Source organism: Heterocephalus glaber, unplaced genomic scaffold, assembly GCF_053883595.1.
Source record: "Heterocephalus glaber isolate CG9 unplaced genomic scaffold, H.glaber_assembly_v1.0 deba00001444, whole genome shotgun sequence".
NCBI classification, from domain to species: Eukaryota; Metazoa; Chordata; class Mammalia; order Rodentia; family Bathyergidae; genus Heterocephalus; species Heterocephalus glaber.
In genome coordinates this window covers 17,044,180-17,059,218 of record NW_028258297.1, presented here as the reverse complement: position 1 = coordinate 17,059,218, position 15,039 = coordinate 17,044,180, and the positions used below count along the sequence as shown (strand labels likewise).

General features: G+C 39.7%; 1 protein-coding gene across 3 annotated transcripts; it reads left to right on the top strand.

Annotated features, from left to right (window-relative positions):
• Positions 1-8,360: 8,360 nt before the first annotated feature.
• Spx (spexin hormone) lies at positions 8,361-14,317 on the top strand. 3 transcript variants are annotated; one of them, XM_004845777.3, is made up of 6 exons: positions 8,362-8,576; positions 8,947-9,027; positions 9,173-9,230; positions 9,513-9,575; positions 10,973-11,056; positions 12,983-14,317. In XM_004845777.3, exons 1-6 carry the CDS (start codon positions 8,538-8,540, stop codon positions 13,039-13,041), a joined length of 384 nt encoding a protein of 127 aa, XP_004845834.1. In that variant the 5' UTR covers positions 8,362-8,537; the 3' UTR covers positions 13,042-14,317. The 3 variants fall into 3 exon arrangements, 2 of the variants coding, with proteins under 2 accessions (XP_087070159.1, XP_004845834.1); XM_087214033.1 differs by lacking the exon at positions 9,513-9,575 and having other exon boundaries at positions 8,361-8,576; XR_015452327.1 differs by lacking the exons at positions 8,362-8,576; positions 8,947-9,027; positions 9,173-9,230; positions 9,513-9,575 and adding an exon at positions 9,634-9,816 and having other exon boundaries at positions 12,983-13,145.
• Positions 14,318-15,039: the final 722 nt, after the last annotated feature.

Below are 15,039 nucleotides of genomic sequence, written 5' to 3'. Positions count from 1 at the left end.
TAGGCCCGGGGATTTAGCTCAGTGTTTCCCGGCGCCTGCCTCGAAAGCACAAGGTCCCGAGTTCAATGCCCGGTACCAAAAAAAAAAAAAAAAAATGATGTGGAATTCTAAAGTTTAATTTAGCACTGCAAAATCACCACATTTCTTGAAAACTAGCTATTTATGCAATTTTCTTCATGTCTACCAAATGATTTTAACATCTTTTATTTCCAATTTTTTAATGTAATCGTATATACAAATAGACTTCAAATAAGTAAAAGCACTCCTAAGTTTGAAAAGTATTAAAAAATGAAAGAATGCCACTTGCGTTAGGCAATGTGTTATTTATGAAAATCAAAATTGGCTGGATTCAGAAGCCCATGCCTATAATCCCAGGCTGAGACAGTAGAAGCACAAATTTAAGCCCTGCCTGGGCAATTTAAGAGATTTAGTGAGACCCTGTTTCAAATAAAAGAGAATAGGGGAGAATATACTTCATATGAAGGCCTGGGTTCAATCCCCAAGACTACAAAAAATAAATAAATAAGACCATGGTCTGCTAAGCATGTGGTTCTTCAACAGACTTTCTGGGTAGCTCCTGAGAACTGGAGTCTGGTGCTAAATGGGAGACCTGGAAGAATAAACCATGGCACCTGTCTGGAGAATTTGTAACTTGACTTGGCTTATGAAATCTTGGCCTCATTTCTAAATAATTCACCCTAAATTGTACTCCAAAAGGTAATAGCATAATTTATGGTCTTCGTATCCTAACCCTTATCTGGACATGAGGACAGTTTAGCCTTCAGCTCTGTGATTCTGTTTTCAGAGGGTGTCTTTGGAGAAAAATGTGACATCCCTTAACTCCAGAAGGGTTTTCTTAACATAGGATTTCTTCTGCAACTCCGTAGTGTGTATTGACCTTATCAACTTACCATAGCAGGTTTTTCTTTCCTCTTTTGGAAAAGAGCTTTATTCTTTAATTGTAAGCCTAAACATGTAGAACTGCCTCTCCTGTTTCCTGTATCTAGAAGCCTGCTATAGAATTTAACTTCCTGCAGGCAGCTGAGGCCATTTACTCAAAGCTGCTGTGATTGCTATCATAAAATTTAAAGAGACCAGTGAACTTAGACATTAGTGGAGAAATGTGTGTTTTTTTGTGAAAAAGGAAGCAATATATCATTACTTGAGTGTTTGTCACCTAAGTAGAATAACTTCACATCTATTAATAGGTTGTGTTAAAGCCAAAAATCACTGCCCACATCTACCACCGGATGTACCAAATAAGTACAGTGTTTGTTGAATGCAATAATTACATTGCAAGTCTATTGTCAGATGAACTGAAAGGCTTGGATCTGTTACTAAATAAGTAGCTTATCTCTCTGATATGTTGAGGTCTTGGACTGCATAATGTCCCAGCCTCTGTCTTCTTTCTTCCATACCCCTGTAAGAGGTTGGACACAGAAGCAGTGTGCCTGAAATTTATTGACTAACACGCTTCTCTATGACCACCTTTATCCAGCTGTCAAGGCCTAATTAAAATGTGGCTTCTGTCACATCTTTTCTGACTCACTCGTTCTAGACTTAAGTCTTTTCATAGAACTATCTACTTGCTTTATATTTGGTGACGGAAAAGATTCTTGAGGTTTAAGATCTCTCCTTACATTTGTATCTCCAATTCCTGGCATTTAGTAGGTGGCCAATAAATGTTGGTTGAATAAATGAAAGCTAATTATTCCCTTTTTTGCATTACTGTCACCACTGATCATTGAAGTCAGTCTCACAGAGCAGACTTCTATCAGCCGTGAAGGTGAGTGATCCAGCCACTGTAGAAGTCGCTACCATTCTACTCCACGTTCCTTGTGACCTGAGAAACTGGCTCTGCTACACCCAGCAGCTCATCAGTGGACAGGAGGAATCATGAAGGAAAGACTGCCTGCAGACTGCCTGCAGACTGCCTGCTTGGCTGCCTTTATTCACTAGCAAAGGAAGCTACTGAGGGAGAAAAAGTTCTGATGTGACTCGCTGATTGTTACTATTCCCTTTCTCATATGAAATTTTTAAAAAGTTTTTGTTGTGGGTTTTTTTCTAGATGGTAGTTTTGTCATTGGAGTTGCTATTATAGAGTAAAACTAGTCTCAAGAGAAAATGACAAGGTAACTTTATGCCTCAAATGAAAATAGGCAGAAATAGTGTGCTGCCCCAGGAGGGGTCTGGGCAGCACCATCTGTCAGATGTGCATGTGATAATGGACAGTCACATCCCTGAAGGGAGGCACTGCAGTGTGGCCCTTTGAGGCAGCTGTGAGCACTGGTCTTTACCCTGCCACTTAGCAAGATGTCACTTCGAGTTCTCTGAGCTTACTCAAAAGTGAAACTCGGTATCTACTATGCTACTGTAAAACTGAATTTTAAAATGAATGTAAAAGGGCTTAAAGTGTTAAGAAATTATGAGGTGATATTGTCCTGGAAGTATTTCTGATCCAAGGACCTAGATAAGAAGTAGAACTACTACATATCTCATCTTATTTGATGATCAGACCTGGCTACAAATAATGTACAACCTAATTTGCATTATGGAATCATCGATTCATTCTCCATGTTTCTGAGGCTCATAATTTCCAAAGAGCTGTTGGGGATGGTATTTTGATGCTTGCATCTTTATCCAAAACTTTTTTGCTGTATCTTTTGGCTATTTTTGCATGAAACACAATAGTCCACCAGTAACAGCCCTGTACTCTTAGTTATCCTGTAGTAAATGTTGCTCTACAGTCATTCATGCATGTTATGTTCATTTAAGAAATGGGTGTTTAAATATTCTAATTGAGATAATCATGCAAAATAGCCTACTTCACTTTACCCCCCAGCTTCCTAGATAGTACTTTTTAACTCTCCAGTAAACTAATATCTTCATACTCTCTTTTTATGTAGTTCTGAAGAAAGGATCTGGAAGGATTTGTAAATAGAAGAATTACATTATCCCCGGAAATAAGTTCATTGGGAATCTAAACTTTAAGTAAAAGAAAGACTGGGTAAAGACCTTGACCAATGAGTAGCAAGTTTTATTTTGGAGAACAAGGCTTCTTAATGGCCCAAAGCCACTCCTAAGATTGATAGCCTTTTGGAAAATGATCTCTACCTTTTGGTAAGACAACTGGCCTGAGGAACAGATGCCCTGGTAGAGAAGAAAGCCGTTGTAGGAGATTAAGCCCATGTCTTCATTCATACTATACCAACCCAAACCTCTCCTCTGTCACCAAAATTAATTTGGGCGTTTTGGTACCACAATAACCATATTGTCCAAGTAACCTTTTCCAGGATAGTAGTTGCTTTCCATGTGTGCACAATAACCACTGTCCTTGAGAAAACACATTTAAAGAGTGATAGATAATTGTTTAAATGTGGCCTGGGCACCTTACAAGTCCCCTGTGAGAATCCAGATAGCATCAGCGAGGAAGGCAAATGGTCTTCCCTGAGTATGCCTTTTTCACAGATTTAGGAGACTAGTATCCACTATTCAGCATCCACTGCCTGGTCATACTCCGAGCAGAATAAAATTCAATAGTTTACCTATCACCTGCTTTTGTACCAAATAATATAGCCCATCTCTTGGTTTAGCTCTCTAATAAAAGTTTTGTGATTTAACAAAACCATTGGGGGCAAATTCCCTCTCGAAAGCCTTTAAGCAGAAATATTCTGGCATGTTACTCTTGACAATATTGATAACATGTCAAGCCATTCTCTTCATTTCTGCATATGAAATTGAAAATGGCAACTTTGACGTAAAACATCTATTTGTGAATTCACCAGCTAAACTATTATCAACAAAGCACATTCATTTTTTCTAAAATTGAAAGTTCAAAACACGTTTTTATTGGTGATTCATTTTTCTTGTCCCTCTTCCTAAAACCTTTATGTACATTATAAAAAGGAGAAAAGTTATTTTACTTGTTTGTTAGGCAACCTACTAATGTGACTTCATTTAAAACAAACAGCATATTAGGTAAAATTTCATGCTCTTTTTTGGAGGTAGTGTTTTTCTTTTTTTAGTTATTTTCTACAATCCTTTGAAATTAAAATCTTAAAATCTAATATTTAAAGTGGAGCGACAATTTTATCCACTTTCAATGGTTAACTTATTCTTAGGGGGTTTTTTTAATCCCCTTCTACTCACCAACCAAACCTCTCATTTTTTGTCAAGTCTAAATATCAAGCACCCAAATTCCAAACTGTCTTTTCCAAGGGTTTGCACGTAAATAACATCAGCCCTTCAAATGTCAATCCCAAATGAAACTTATCTATTCTGCCCCCACACCCACTAGTATTTCTGGGTTTTGCCATTCTCCCAGCTATGCAGATTCTAAGGCTTATTTTTCCTCGTTTTCTATATCCTAAGCTTTGCTACTCAAAATGTCCATGGATCTGTAGCATCCACCAGTGTCACCTGGCAGTGTATCAGAAGTGTGGAATTGCGTGCCTCAACGCAATTGTATTGAATCCAAAGCTGCATTTCAAAAAGATTCCCAGTTGATTCTTATGGACATTAATGCCTGAGAAGCACTGCCCTAACTTAGAAGGAACTGCTGTGGGCTAAATAACCGCACCCTCTAAAATTCTGTATGTTGAAATGCTAGACCCCAGTGATTGTATTTAGAGGTGGGACCTTTAGGAGGTGACTGGGTCAGAAGGGCAGAGCTCAGTGGTTCTGTTGCCTGCCTCGAAAGCGCAAGGACCGGAGTTCGATCCCCGGTACCAAAAAAAAAAAAAAAAGGGCAGAGCCCTCAGGAGTAGGATTAATGCCCTCATAAAAGAACCCCAGGGAGCTCATTTGCCTCTAACCGAATCAGCAGAAGAAGGCCTTCCTGAGAACCTAACCATGCTAATACCGAACACTTCCTAGGCCTTTAGAACTGAGTAATGAATTTCTGCTATTCAAAAGCTTCTCAGTTGTCTTAGCTTTCTGTTACTATAACATACCTAAGACCTAATAAATCTAAAGGTTTATTTGGGCTGACAGTTTTGAAGATTCCATTTCATGATCCAGTGGAGTTACTGCTTTTAAGCCTGTAGAAGCACATCATGATAGTAACTCAGGCCAGGGAAGCAAAAGAGATGAAGAGGAAGAGGCTGGGCTCCCACTCCATTTCAAGAGCATGGTCCCAATAACCTGAAGGTTGCCCACTGGCCCCAACTCCCAAAGAACCTACCACCTCCCAGTAGCACCTGTCTGTAGAGTAAGCCGTCAACACATGGGTCTTGGGGAGACACTTAGGACCCAAACTATTGCACCTGTTTATTGTATTTTGTCATAGCAGCCACAATGGACTGAGACAAGGGTCATCTCATCTTTCATCTCTCATATTTCGTACAGTGGATACTCATCCTTGTTCAGTGTCTGCCTATGGATATACCTGTTTCGCCTAAATAATGACATCCTTTAGATCTTATGCCTCTGGCCCAAAAACTTCCTTTTTCTGCTCTCTTCTCCATCATTAATTTCTCCTCTACTGATCATCCCCTTTGGCATTCATAGCTTACAAATGATTTCTCAGTTATCATCAGAAACCAACCAACCTGCCTGACCTAAGCAAAAGAAAACTTTATTAGAAAAGCACTGGAGCCACGATCACCGCCCATCTAGCACTGAATGCTAGAATCTGCCACTGGCACTGTAGCTAGTATTGCTTTAGAAACTCAGTCTGACTGAGAGCACTGCTGCACTAGAATGCTTCTCTCCCCTACGCCCCTCCAGCCTCCATCTGAGCACTTACGTCTGCCTGGGAAGGTCTGAGCCCTGTGCCCACACTCTGCAGGGAGGGCAGAAATTCCAGGGAGACTGCTCTCCACAACATTTGTAATTTATAATTTAGGGAATTTTGGGCATTCCCTAAAAATGAAGGGGTTCAAATGTTACTAGAAGGCCAGAAGAATAACAAATCCCCACCCAGTTCAAGTATCTTATGAAAAAGATTCCTCCTAGCCACCCGGGAAGCTGAGGCAGGAGGATTATAAGTTCAAGGCCAGCCTTCTCAATTCAGTAAAAATAAAAAATAGTTCAGTGGTAGAACCCTTGCTGAGCATGTGTGAGGCCCTAGGTTCCATCCCTAGTGCTGAAAAAAAAAAAAACAATGTTCATTTTCCTCCTTTTGTGACATTGCTAAAGGTTGTCTGCCCTTGGCTTTATTTTCTCACATCTTATTCACTATTAATCTCGTGTCCATCTTCAAAAGCCATCATATTTTCAAATCCATTGCATACTTCTCTACCTCATCTTGCTTGACCTCTCAATACTACTAGATATCCTCTCTTGGCTTCCATGACAACAACATCCTCTACAATTTCTTTTTCCTTTCTGATTGTTTTACTTTTGTTTTCCTTTTCTGACTCTGCTTCATTTGCTCATTTTCTGTGTGTTTGTTTTCATACTTCTGTCCCTGCCTTTTTTCTTTAGCCCCATTTACTTCTAGGGTTTTTGCTGCCTTAAGATTATTATAATTCTTAAAATTCTTAAAGTTGATCATTTCTAATATCACAGACAGCTAAAGCTAGCTCCTTAAGTTAGTCAGTGCACAGGATGAAAACACATTACAGTTGTAGCTAGAGGCGCTTCTGTTGAAGGCCAGGCCTCAAGATAGTGACAGGATGACTAAGCCTACATGCCTCCCCATGGGATAAGCAATATACTATAATTGGTATTACCTGGTCCAATAAAGTCTAGATAGACATCAGTCACCCAGGTGATGACTAGGACCTCCTCATTCATCTCTTCCTAAAAAGGGTCTTTGTTCTTTCCATGTACACTTGCTACGTGACCTGCTTCTCCATTGGATCAATATTACCTAAGGGGCTACACTTATAATCTTATTGGTTGATCATAGTTTTGACTCATGTTGTATTCACCTCATGATTTTGTACCCAACTTGTGATTTTTGCTCTATAAAACTTCCTTTGAAGGCTGAGCTCATTAGCAACCCAATTTCAGGTCCCCTTCTGTCTCTCAGGAGCTATCTTTCCATAAAATTTTCCTACTCTTTACCTCCTTTGTTCCTTAGAATTCATTCTTCAATTTTGGGGAACACAAACGTGGCATATCTGACATCTATCAGATTGATAATTGCATTTATTTCCTCTATATCACTACCTTTAGAAAACAATGTATAAGCTGATTATCTTTTTGCTAAGCTCTCTACAATTTTGCATTTCCAGTCACCTATTTTGTACTTGCATATCTAATATACATTTTAGTGCTAGTATGCCTGTAAGGGAGCTCTTTCATTTCTCTTCACTGGTTCCTTAAGAAGTTTCTATAGCTCTGGCAAATTGTTTTATCATGTACCCAATCCTGAAGCCAAAAGTCTAAGCAGTATCCTTATTTTTTTCATACTCTCATACCCCATTCATCCACAAATCCTACATCATCTATCTCCAATATGTACCCCAAATTAATTTATACCTCTCCACCCTGCTACTTCTGCCCTAGTCTAAGCCATCATCATCTTCCGCTAACCATATTCCATATCTACTAGCCCATTTCTTCCTCACCAACTCCATTTCAAAGTGCTGTCCTTCCTATTCCTTAAACAAGTCAACCTCTCCACTTTCCCTGGGTTTGCTTTTCTGTTTTCCTACCTAGAAGACCCGGACTACTCATCCATACCCTTTTATCCTATGACTGATTCCACCTCCTCCTTTAAGAATCCCCTTTACTTTTATCTGCCCTGTGGTAGCCCGCCACTTACCCTATCACATCACCTTGATTACTTTTACTTAATAATTTAAAATATTTAACTTACTTTACTCATCTATCTACTAGTTTCGACTGTTTTTTTAAATAAAATTATTTTTTACTGGCAAGTGTTTGCAGAATATGATTGCATTCCTCAGGGAGAGTCGGTATATACTCGTAACACATCTTAATTCTTTTTCATCCCTTTCTCCTCTCCTCCCTCCCTCAAGTGTCTCTTTGCTGAGTAGAATATAAACCTGATCAAACCAGAAACTGTGTCTTTTTAATGTACAACTGTGTCTGCTGAATCAAAAGGATTATCTGACATGTTTCAGACATTCAATAAGTATTTATTAAATAATTGAATGGATGGATAATTAAGTATATGACTGATGTCCAATTCCACTGAGCTTCCCTAAGCTTTTCATGTGTACCCAAATAATTCATCTTCAGCCATCAGTGATAGCGTGATAGCAATTTATCTTAACTTATTCATCGACTTATGAGTCTACCTTAGACTGCTGATCAGTCTCATTAATGTGAATGCTGATAATAAAATGCACTGGGCAGCTAATAGGAAAAGCAAGGGCAATGACGCTGATAACACTCAGAATGTCCTGGCTGATGTGATCAATATCTAAACAAATGGTGTCCACCCGTCAGTCATTCCTCCACTTCCTGCAGTTGAATCTCACCGTCAGATCCCTTCCATCCTGATCACTTTTCGTCCTAGTCCCTGTGGGATTCCCCATCTACGCAGATGGGAGATGTCATGACACGAAGACTTTAAAAGCCCCAAATTCAGAACAAGATGAGAAAACTCACCAGAAGAGTTAATGCTACCACAGGGCTCTGGAAAGGAGCAGAACATGAAAGTAAGTAGAGCTTTATTCACTGTATTCTCTTAAAACTTTTTAGTTATTTTATAAAAGCTTTATAGCTTTCTGTTTTATATTTAGCGATTATTTTAGGGTCCAAACGGTATTTGAATAATATTCCTTTTAAATCAGAGAATCACTTGATTTAATTGAGAAAACAATTTCATTTATTCACCTAATTTTCTGGTGGAGTTGACAATAATATATTTCTAGATAATATCTAAAGTTGGACTCTGTTAGCCATAACGTGAAGCGGGAGGACCCTGCCCATGCTGAGCGAGGGGTCTGCACTTGTCCCGCGTCAGGGAAGGAAGCAGAAGTTCCGACGGGCACCCAAATGACCTCTTTGGTTGCTCGATTCCTGTAGGGACTCAGAGGTCTGTCAGCCACCACCTTGGCCCTTCTCCTGGTGTTTTCAGCCCTCGGAGACTCCCGCCGCGCTCCGCAGGTAATAGGACGCAAAGGGGCTCCCAGCTCCTCTCTCTTTTTTGCTTCCTCTTTCTTTCTCTCCTCTGCCCCCAAACTCTTCTCTCTGGTAGAGGACCTGGCTGCAAGGTTTCAGTAACCGCGCTTCTTTCCTCCTGGGCCTGTAGAGACCTTTGGAGAGAAGGAACTGGACTCCGCAAGCCATGCTGTACCTGAAGGGGGCACGTGAGTCCCCAATACTTTGCTTTCCTTACGGTAACTGGGGCGCGCGACCCGGAGCAGGTCCCGGAGAGGGATAGGCAGGGAGTCAGATCGGACCTAGATAACGGAGGGGACCCAGTGAAAGGCAGAGGGAGCGGGGAGGCGAGGGGAAGTGGCCCCGAGTGTGAGCTGTGGTCCGCCTGAGCCCGAGGGTTGCTGTCCCGCGCGCACGGGGACTCTGGGCGCCGCCCGGCTGGGCCGGGAAGTCCGGGCGCCGCGGCCTCAGTCTGCGCCTCGCCTTTGCAGAGGGGCGCCGCTTCCTCGCCGACCAGAGCCGCCGGAAGGACCTCTCTGACCGGCTGCCTCCAGGTGGGTGGCGCCCGGCCGCCGGAAGCGGGCGGCGGGGCGGGGCGGGGCGGGGCAGGGCGACAGCTTCGCTCCGGCTGAGGGTCGCGCTCCGGGTCGGCCGCTGCGATGTGGCCGGTGCGAGTCCAGTTTTCCAGGGACGGCGAGGCCTGGGGTTCACTCAGCTGCAGGGGTTGGTGGAGCACGCCTGTAATCCTCCCGCTCCTGGGAGGATTGAGAGTTCCAGCCCGGCCTGGGCGATTTAGTGAGTTAGCAAAGCCCTGCCTCAAAGTTTCAGAAGGAGGAAGAGGGTAGGGATGTATATAGCTCAGTGTGAAGATCCTGGGATCAATTCCTAGCACTGGAAAACAAAAACAAAAAAATCTGCAACTGTGTCTAGAAATACCTCTGCTCATTTAGGGCAATATCTTTAAAAATGTGTGCTTAAACAATATTTTTATTATTAATATATTTTTCCTAGGACGTTCAAGTGTATGCCTCTAATAATTACTAGAAAGAGCTATTAAAAGGTTCCAATCAAAAGTGGTTAAGTGAAGGCCAGTAAGAATGGGGTCAGGAACTTATTTTTCATGATAAATCTGTCCATGGCAATGAATTAAAAAGTAACAATTCGATTGATTTGTATAAAACTGTAGATTGAAATGCTGAGTAAAAAGCATACTTATTTTGAAAAATATCAAACATTGTCGTGCATATAGTAGGCACTTAACAAATTTAAGTTTATTTTTTAAATTAATTAATTAATTAATTAATTAATTTGGTATGAGGTGGGGGATCGAACTCAAGATCTTGCGCTTGCTGGCAGGCACGGCACCACTGAGCTAAATCCCCCGCCCAAGTTTATTTTGTGACAGTAAGATTTGTTTTCCAATTTCAGTTGCCTCCAAATTAAAAATCAAGGTTTATGTTGAATCAGGGCAATGTGTGTTCTGTCAACTTACACTTGAAATCACTTTGAATATTTAGCAGATGCTTCTTGAGTCAAATAATTACCTCGATGTGACCAGGAATATAGATTATTATCTTAAATTCCTTTAGAGAGAGGAAACAGTACAGGCACCAAGCAGAATGGTATCTCAACCTTTCTGCCCAGACAGAAAGATTAAACTGTGAAAAGAGAAATTTCCTACGGGCTCTTTCTTTTCATCCTTTCTTTCATGGAATTCTCTTTAGTTCAGTATGAGTTTAAATTCTCTTCCATACCCTGCATGTAAACACAGCATAACCAGCTGTAAGTCATTTTCAAGGGAAAACAAAACAGTGTTCTATGTACTCTTTGCTTAGGGATCAAACATCTATTTCATAGAGGTTGTTCTGCTATTGTGCCCTACTAGAGTAGGATGTGATTTATATGAATATTGAAATGCTAATAGAATCTGTATACATTTTTGTTTCTGCAGAAAGACGAAGCCCAAATCCCCAGTTACTGCCTCTTCCAGAGGCTGCAGCCCTGTTGCTGGCTTTGTTGCAGAAACCACAAGAAGGTACAAATACAGTGACCTCTTTTTACTTCAGGACAGTGCAGTTTTGCTTATTTTTGGAATTCTGCCTCTTACTTTCCCCAAATTTGTAGGGATATTTTTTGTATAACAAGTATAACCAGTTATACTTATAACCAGAGAGTATATTCTATAACCGGTATATTTCTCATTAAAATGAGTCCCAATAATATAAAAATATTTCCATGGTGAGACTGGGGAATTTTATATGAATTGCACGATCTGTACCCTATTGTGACATCTCTCTAAGAACCTTTAAAATTGAAAGAGCCTTAAGTCAACGTCATTGTTTTAGTTGAAACAGTAAGGCCAAAATGATTAAATAATCACAAATCCAGTTGCTTACTGGTAAAAGTTAAAGCAAGTGGAATTGTTGAAAGTCAACCGGAAGTCAAGGATGCCATCTCAGGAAGGGATTATTATCAGAAGCGTCAGATCTAGCAAGATGGTGAGTGAGAAAACAGAACTCAGGCGACATTAAACAGCAACCCCCACTCCTTCCACTCAGCTCCTGGCCAGTGATGCAAATCGCTGTTGCTGTGCCCTCTCTGACACTTTGTTTAGAGGGAATTGGGTAAAAGAAAGTAAAATGCAGAAAAGCAGGTCATAGGTATTGGAAATCTGACATGGTTCTCAGAACTCTTGCAACGAAGAGGTGAAAAATATAGTTGAATAATGGATAACAGATGTTGTATCCAAGATTTTCTTTTTTTAAAAATTCAAGATTTAAAATACTGGACAATTTCTGAAGTCAGTAGGAAAAGAGCTGTGATAGAGATTGGTTAGCAGTAAAGTTTTGGATTTGATTGTTGGAAAGTTGTGGCAAGCCAGAAAACAAAGTGAGCTGTACTAGGGAAAGGAGAGGTAATTTTAAAGAGGAGAAAGCATGCCTTTTATAGATGCCCTTTTCAAATCTTTTTGAAAAATAAATTCAATTTTCTAATTAATGAAGTTTTCCCAGTGGCTTGTCACTAAAGTGAAGATACAAAATGTTATTCATCTAAATTCATGGGAAGTTTTGGATTCTCGTATGATACATTGATCATTAGTTTCCTGTAGTGTTTTTATTCTAAAGTTCCTAAGTATTTCTTGGAAGGCTTTTATGTAGTGAATTTTCATTTCAGTGGAATTTAAACTGGGTTACTTTTCTGGTTGGGTGTGATTATTTTCCTTCTCTTTAAGTAATGTCCCATTATTTTCAGTATTTCAAAATGTGCTAGCACAGGTATCCATATTAGAACTGAAGGAATATGGCTTTATCTAGAAGTGATCTCTGAGAAAATGAGGAGATGCATTTTGCTTCCAGCCACTCCTCCTTCCCCCCTTGCATGTTGATTCCCTTCCACCCTATTTTTAGTCACAGGAACTTACTACTGTCTGACTTAAGTATCTTGCCCCAGATGTGATATTCCATTCTACGAGGTTTTGCAGTTCTATCCAGCTAACAAATGTCCCTGCTCTTTTCTTATTGTCTCCTCAAAGAAATCACCTAATAAAGGAGTATTTTCAAGTGTGTTCCTATGGCAACTTTCCCAAGTAACATGAATTTTATGAGAAAATATGTAGAAAGTACTTTGACACGAGTGATTGTAATGGCAGGTTTTTTAGACATGAGATATATTTATCAGTGCAAGCCATATGGTCCTTCAAATTTCTCCCAAATCTGCTATGTTATAATTTCAATAATTATAGAGATTTAGATGTGAAAATGTAAATTTCTCAACATGTCCCAAGCTGAGGAGAAAAATCATAACCCAGTTTGTTTGTTTGTCTTTTCAGTAGCAGAGACTACAAGTTAATACAACTGAGAAGGCTAAATGTGCATTTCTTGAGTTTTTCTTCATCTTACCTTTTCACCTTTTGAAACACAGAATGTGTATTTAAGTTGTTGTTTTTTTTTTTTCCTTACAGACAGAGAAGAAAAGTTTGATTCAAGCAGATTCCGGGAGGACATTCTGCTAACCTGGTGAAAATATACCAGATAACATTCAAGTATGGATCTGTTCTTGTTAGTAATATAAAAAATGTGAATAAAATTGTTGAGCCCTTTTCACTCCATTTGTAACCCTAGAAATATGCATCACCTGTTTGATTCTTTTGGACACTAACGAAATGTAGAGTTCTTGCCTTTCTTCATTGTTTCAGGTACTGTGTTGATCACCTTGTGTCTTGCTCTTGAACTTTTTAGAGCATTTCTAACAATAAGGTTGAAGACTCTAAAGTGTTCTTTCTTTCTGTCACAGCCAGTACCTGTTTTGATCTTAGTTGTTGGTTTTTCATTGCATTACCTATCTGCATTTTATTATTACTCAGCAATGATTCTCTTTTTTTCTTTTTTCTCATCCCCAAGGAGGGGGATATACATCAGGATGAGAAAGAATGTGTCTCTCTATAGTTCATCCAGGGCGATAAGTTGTTAAGGGAAGTGGGAAGGGGATGGCTGGCAAGAAACATCGAGAAAAGAACACTTTGGTGTGGTTGCTGACAGAAGGTCACCGAGGCTGGAGGCAGTGGAAGGTTTCCTGAAGACCCACAGCTGAAAGCCACTTTGTGCTCTGAAGAGATCCTCCAGAGTTCAGTTAAGAAATACGGATTTAAATGTTCTAGAGAAATAGGCAGATGGAGAGACACTCTGCTCATGTATATGTTGCACAAAAGGAATGAACCAGTCTTGTAGAAATAAACCATTTTCCATGTCTAAACAAACTCAGTGGAATCCAACACTACTTACCACGATTGCCTAGATTTCTAGGCTTTATTTGACACTATAAAATTACATTAAGGTACCCTGATAACACAGTGCATGTGATATACCTAATTTGCTTCTTTTCAAAGTCAACCTGGATTCAATATCATCTCAACAAACACACACATACACACAAACGCACACACACACATTCACCTACAGAAATCATATTTTCCTACAGAAATCATAATTTATTTGGAATTAAAAGATCATCATGTTATTTTTTTACCTGATCAATTCAGAGTTGTTCCTAATAAATGTCTTAAGTGGAAAGTATTGTTAATTCTTATTGTCAGTATGCAGCCATTACTTAAGAACAAAGAATATCTTTTTTTAATGTCTCTGTAACTTGAAATAATTTCACTGTTAAGTAACCAATACCATGCTTGTAACATTGCCTGAATCTTGTTTAATAATTGAATAATGAAACCATACTCAAGTCAATGTAATATTTATCTCTGCCAAAAAATATACAAGTGATTAAAAACTATACAGCATTACAGTAGGCACCTGTCATTAATTATGATTTGATTTTAAAGTAGATTTGCTAGGCAGTGTATACATCCAATTTATTGAGAATTTACTCTTTGGGCCTAAACTTGTACATATCACCAACGTAAATATTTATTCCAAGAATATTTTAAACTTCTATGTTATGAAATAATTCTTCCCACAGCTAAAGAGAACAATCTCAAGTGCTTTATACTAGAATTTTCAAAGGCTGTCTAAATGACCAGTCACTATCAAACACAGCTCCAAGTAATATAAGTGCTTGAATTCTTTGAACGTTCTGCCTTACAAATGTGCTGATTAATTATGGCTCTCCCAATTTCCAACTCTCAAAGTTCGTCTCATGCCATTTTTTCCTGCAAAGGCAGAATACGCAAGAAAGAGTAATTTGTAAAGAAAAGAGGTTTCTTTGGCTCAGAAATCTGGAGCATGGGAGAACCAAGAAGATGGCTCTGGCATCATCTTCGCTTCTGGTGAGGGCCTCTTGCTGCTTCATAGCTAAAGGGTGAGCAGAGGGCACGTGTGAAATAGGCACACAGGGACAGCCTTGTTTTATAAACGGCACATTCTCCTGTTTGCTAATCCAATGCCCAGAGTCTCCGGAGAACTGTATTAGTCACTTTTAACAACCAAATCCTTCTCCATTCATTTTGGTGCTAGGGATTGAACCCAGGGTTTTGTGCATGCTAGACATGCTGCTGAACTACACCGC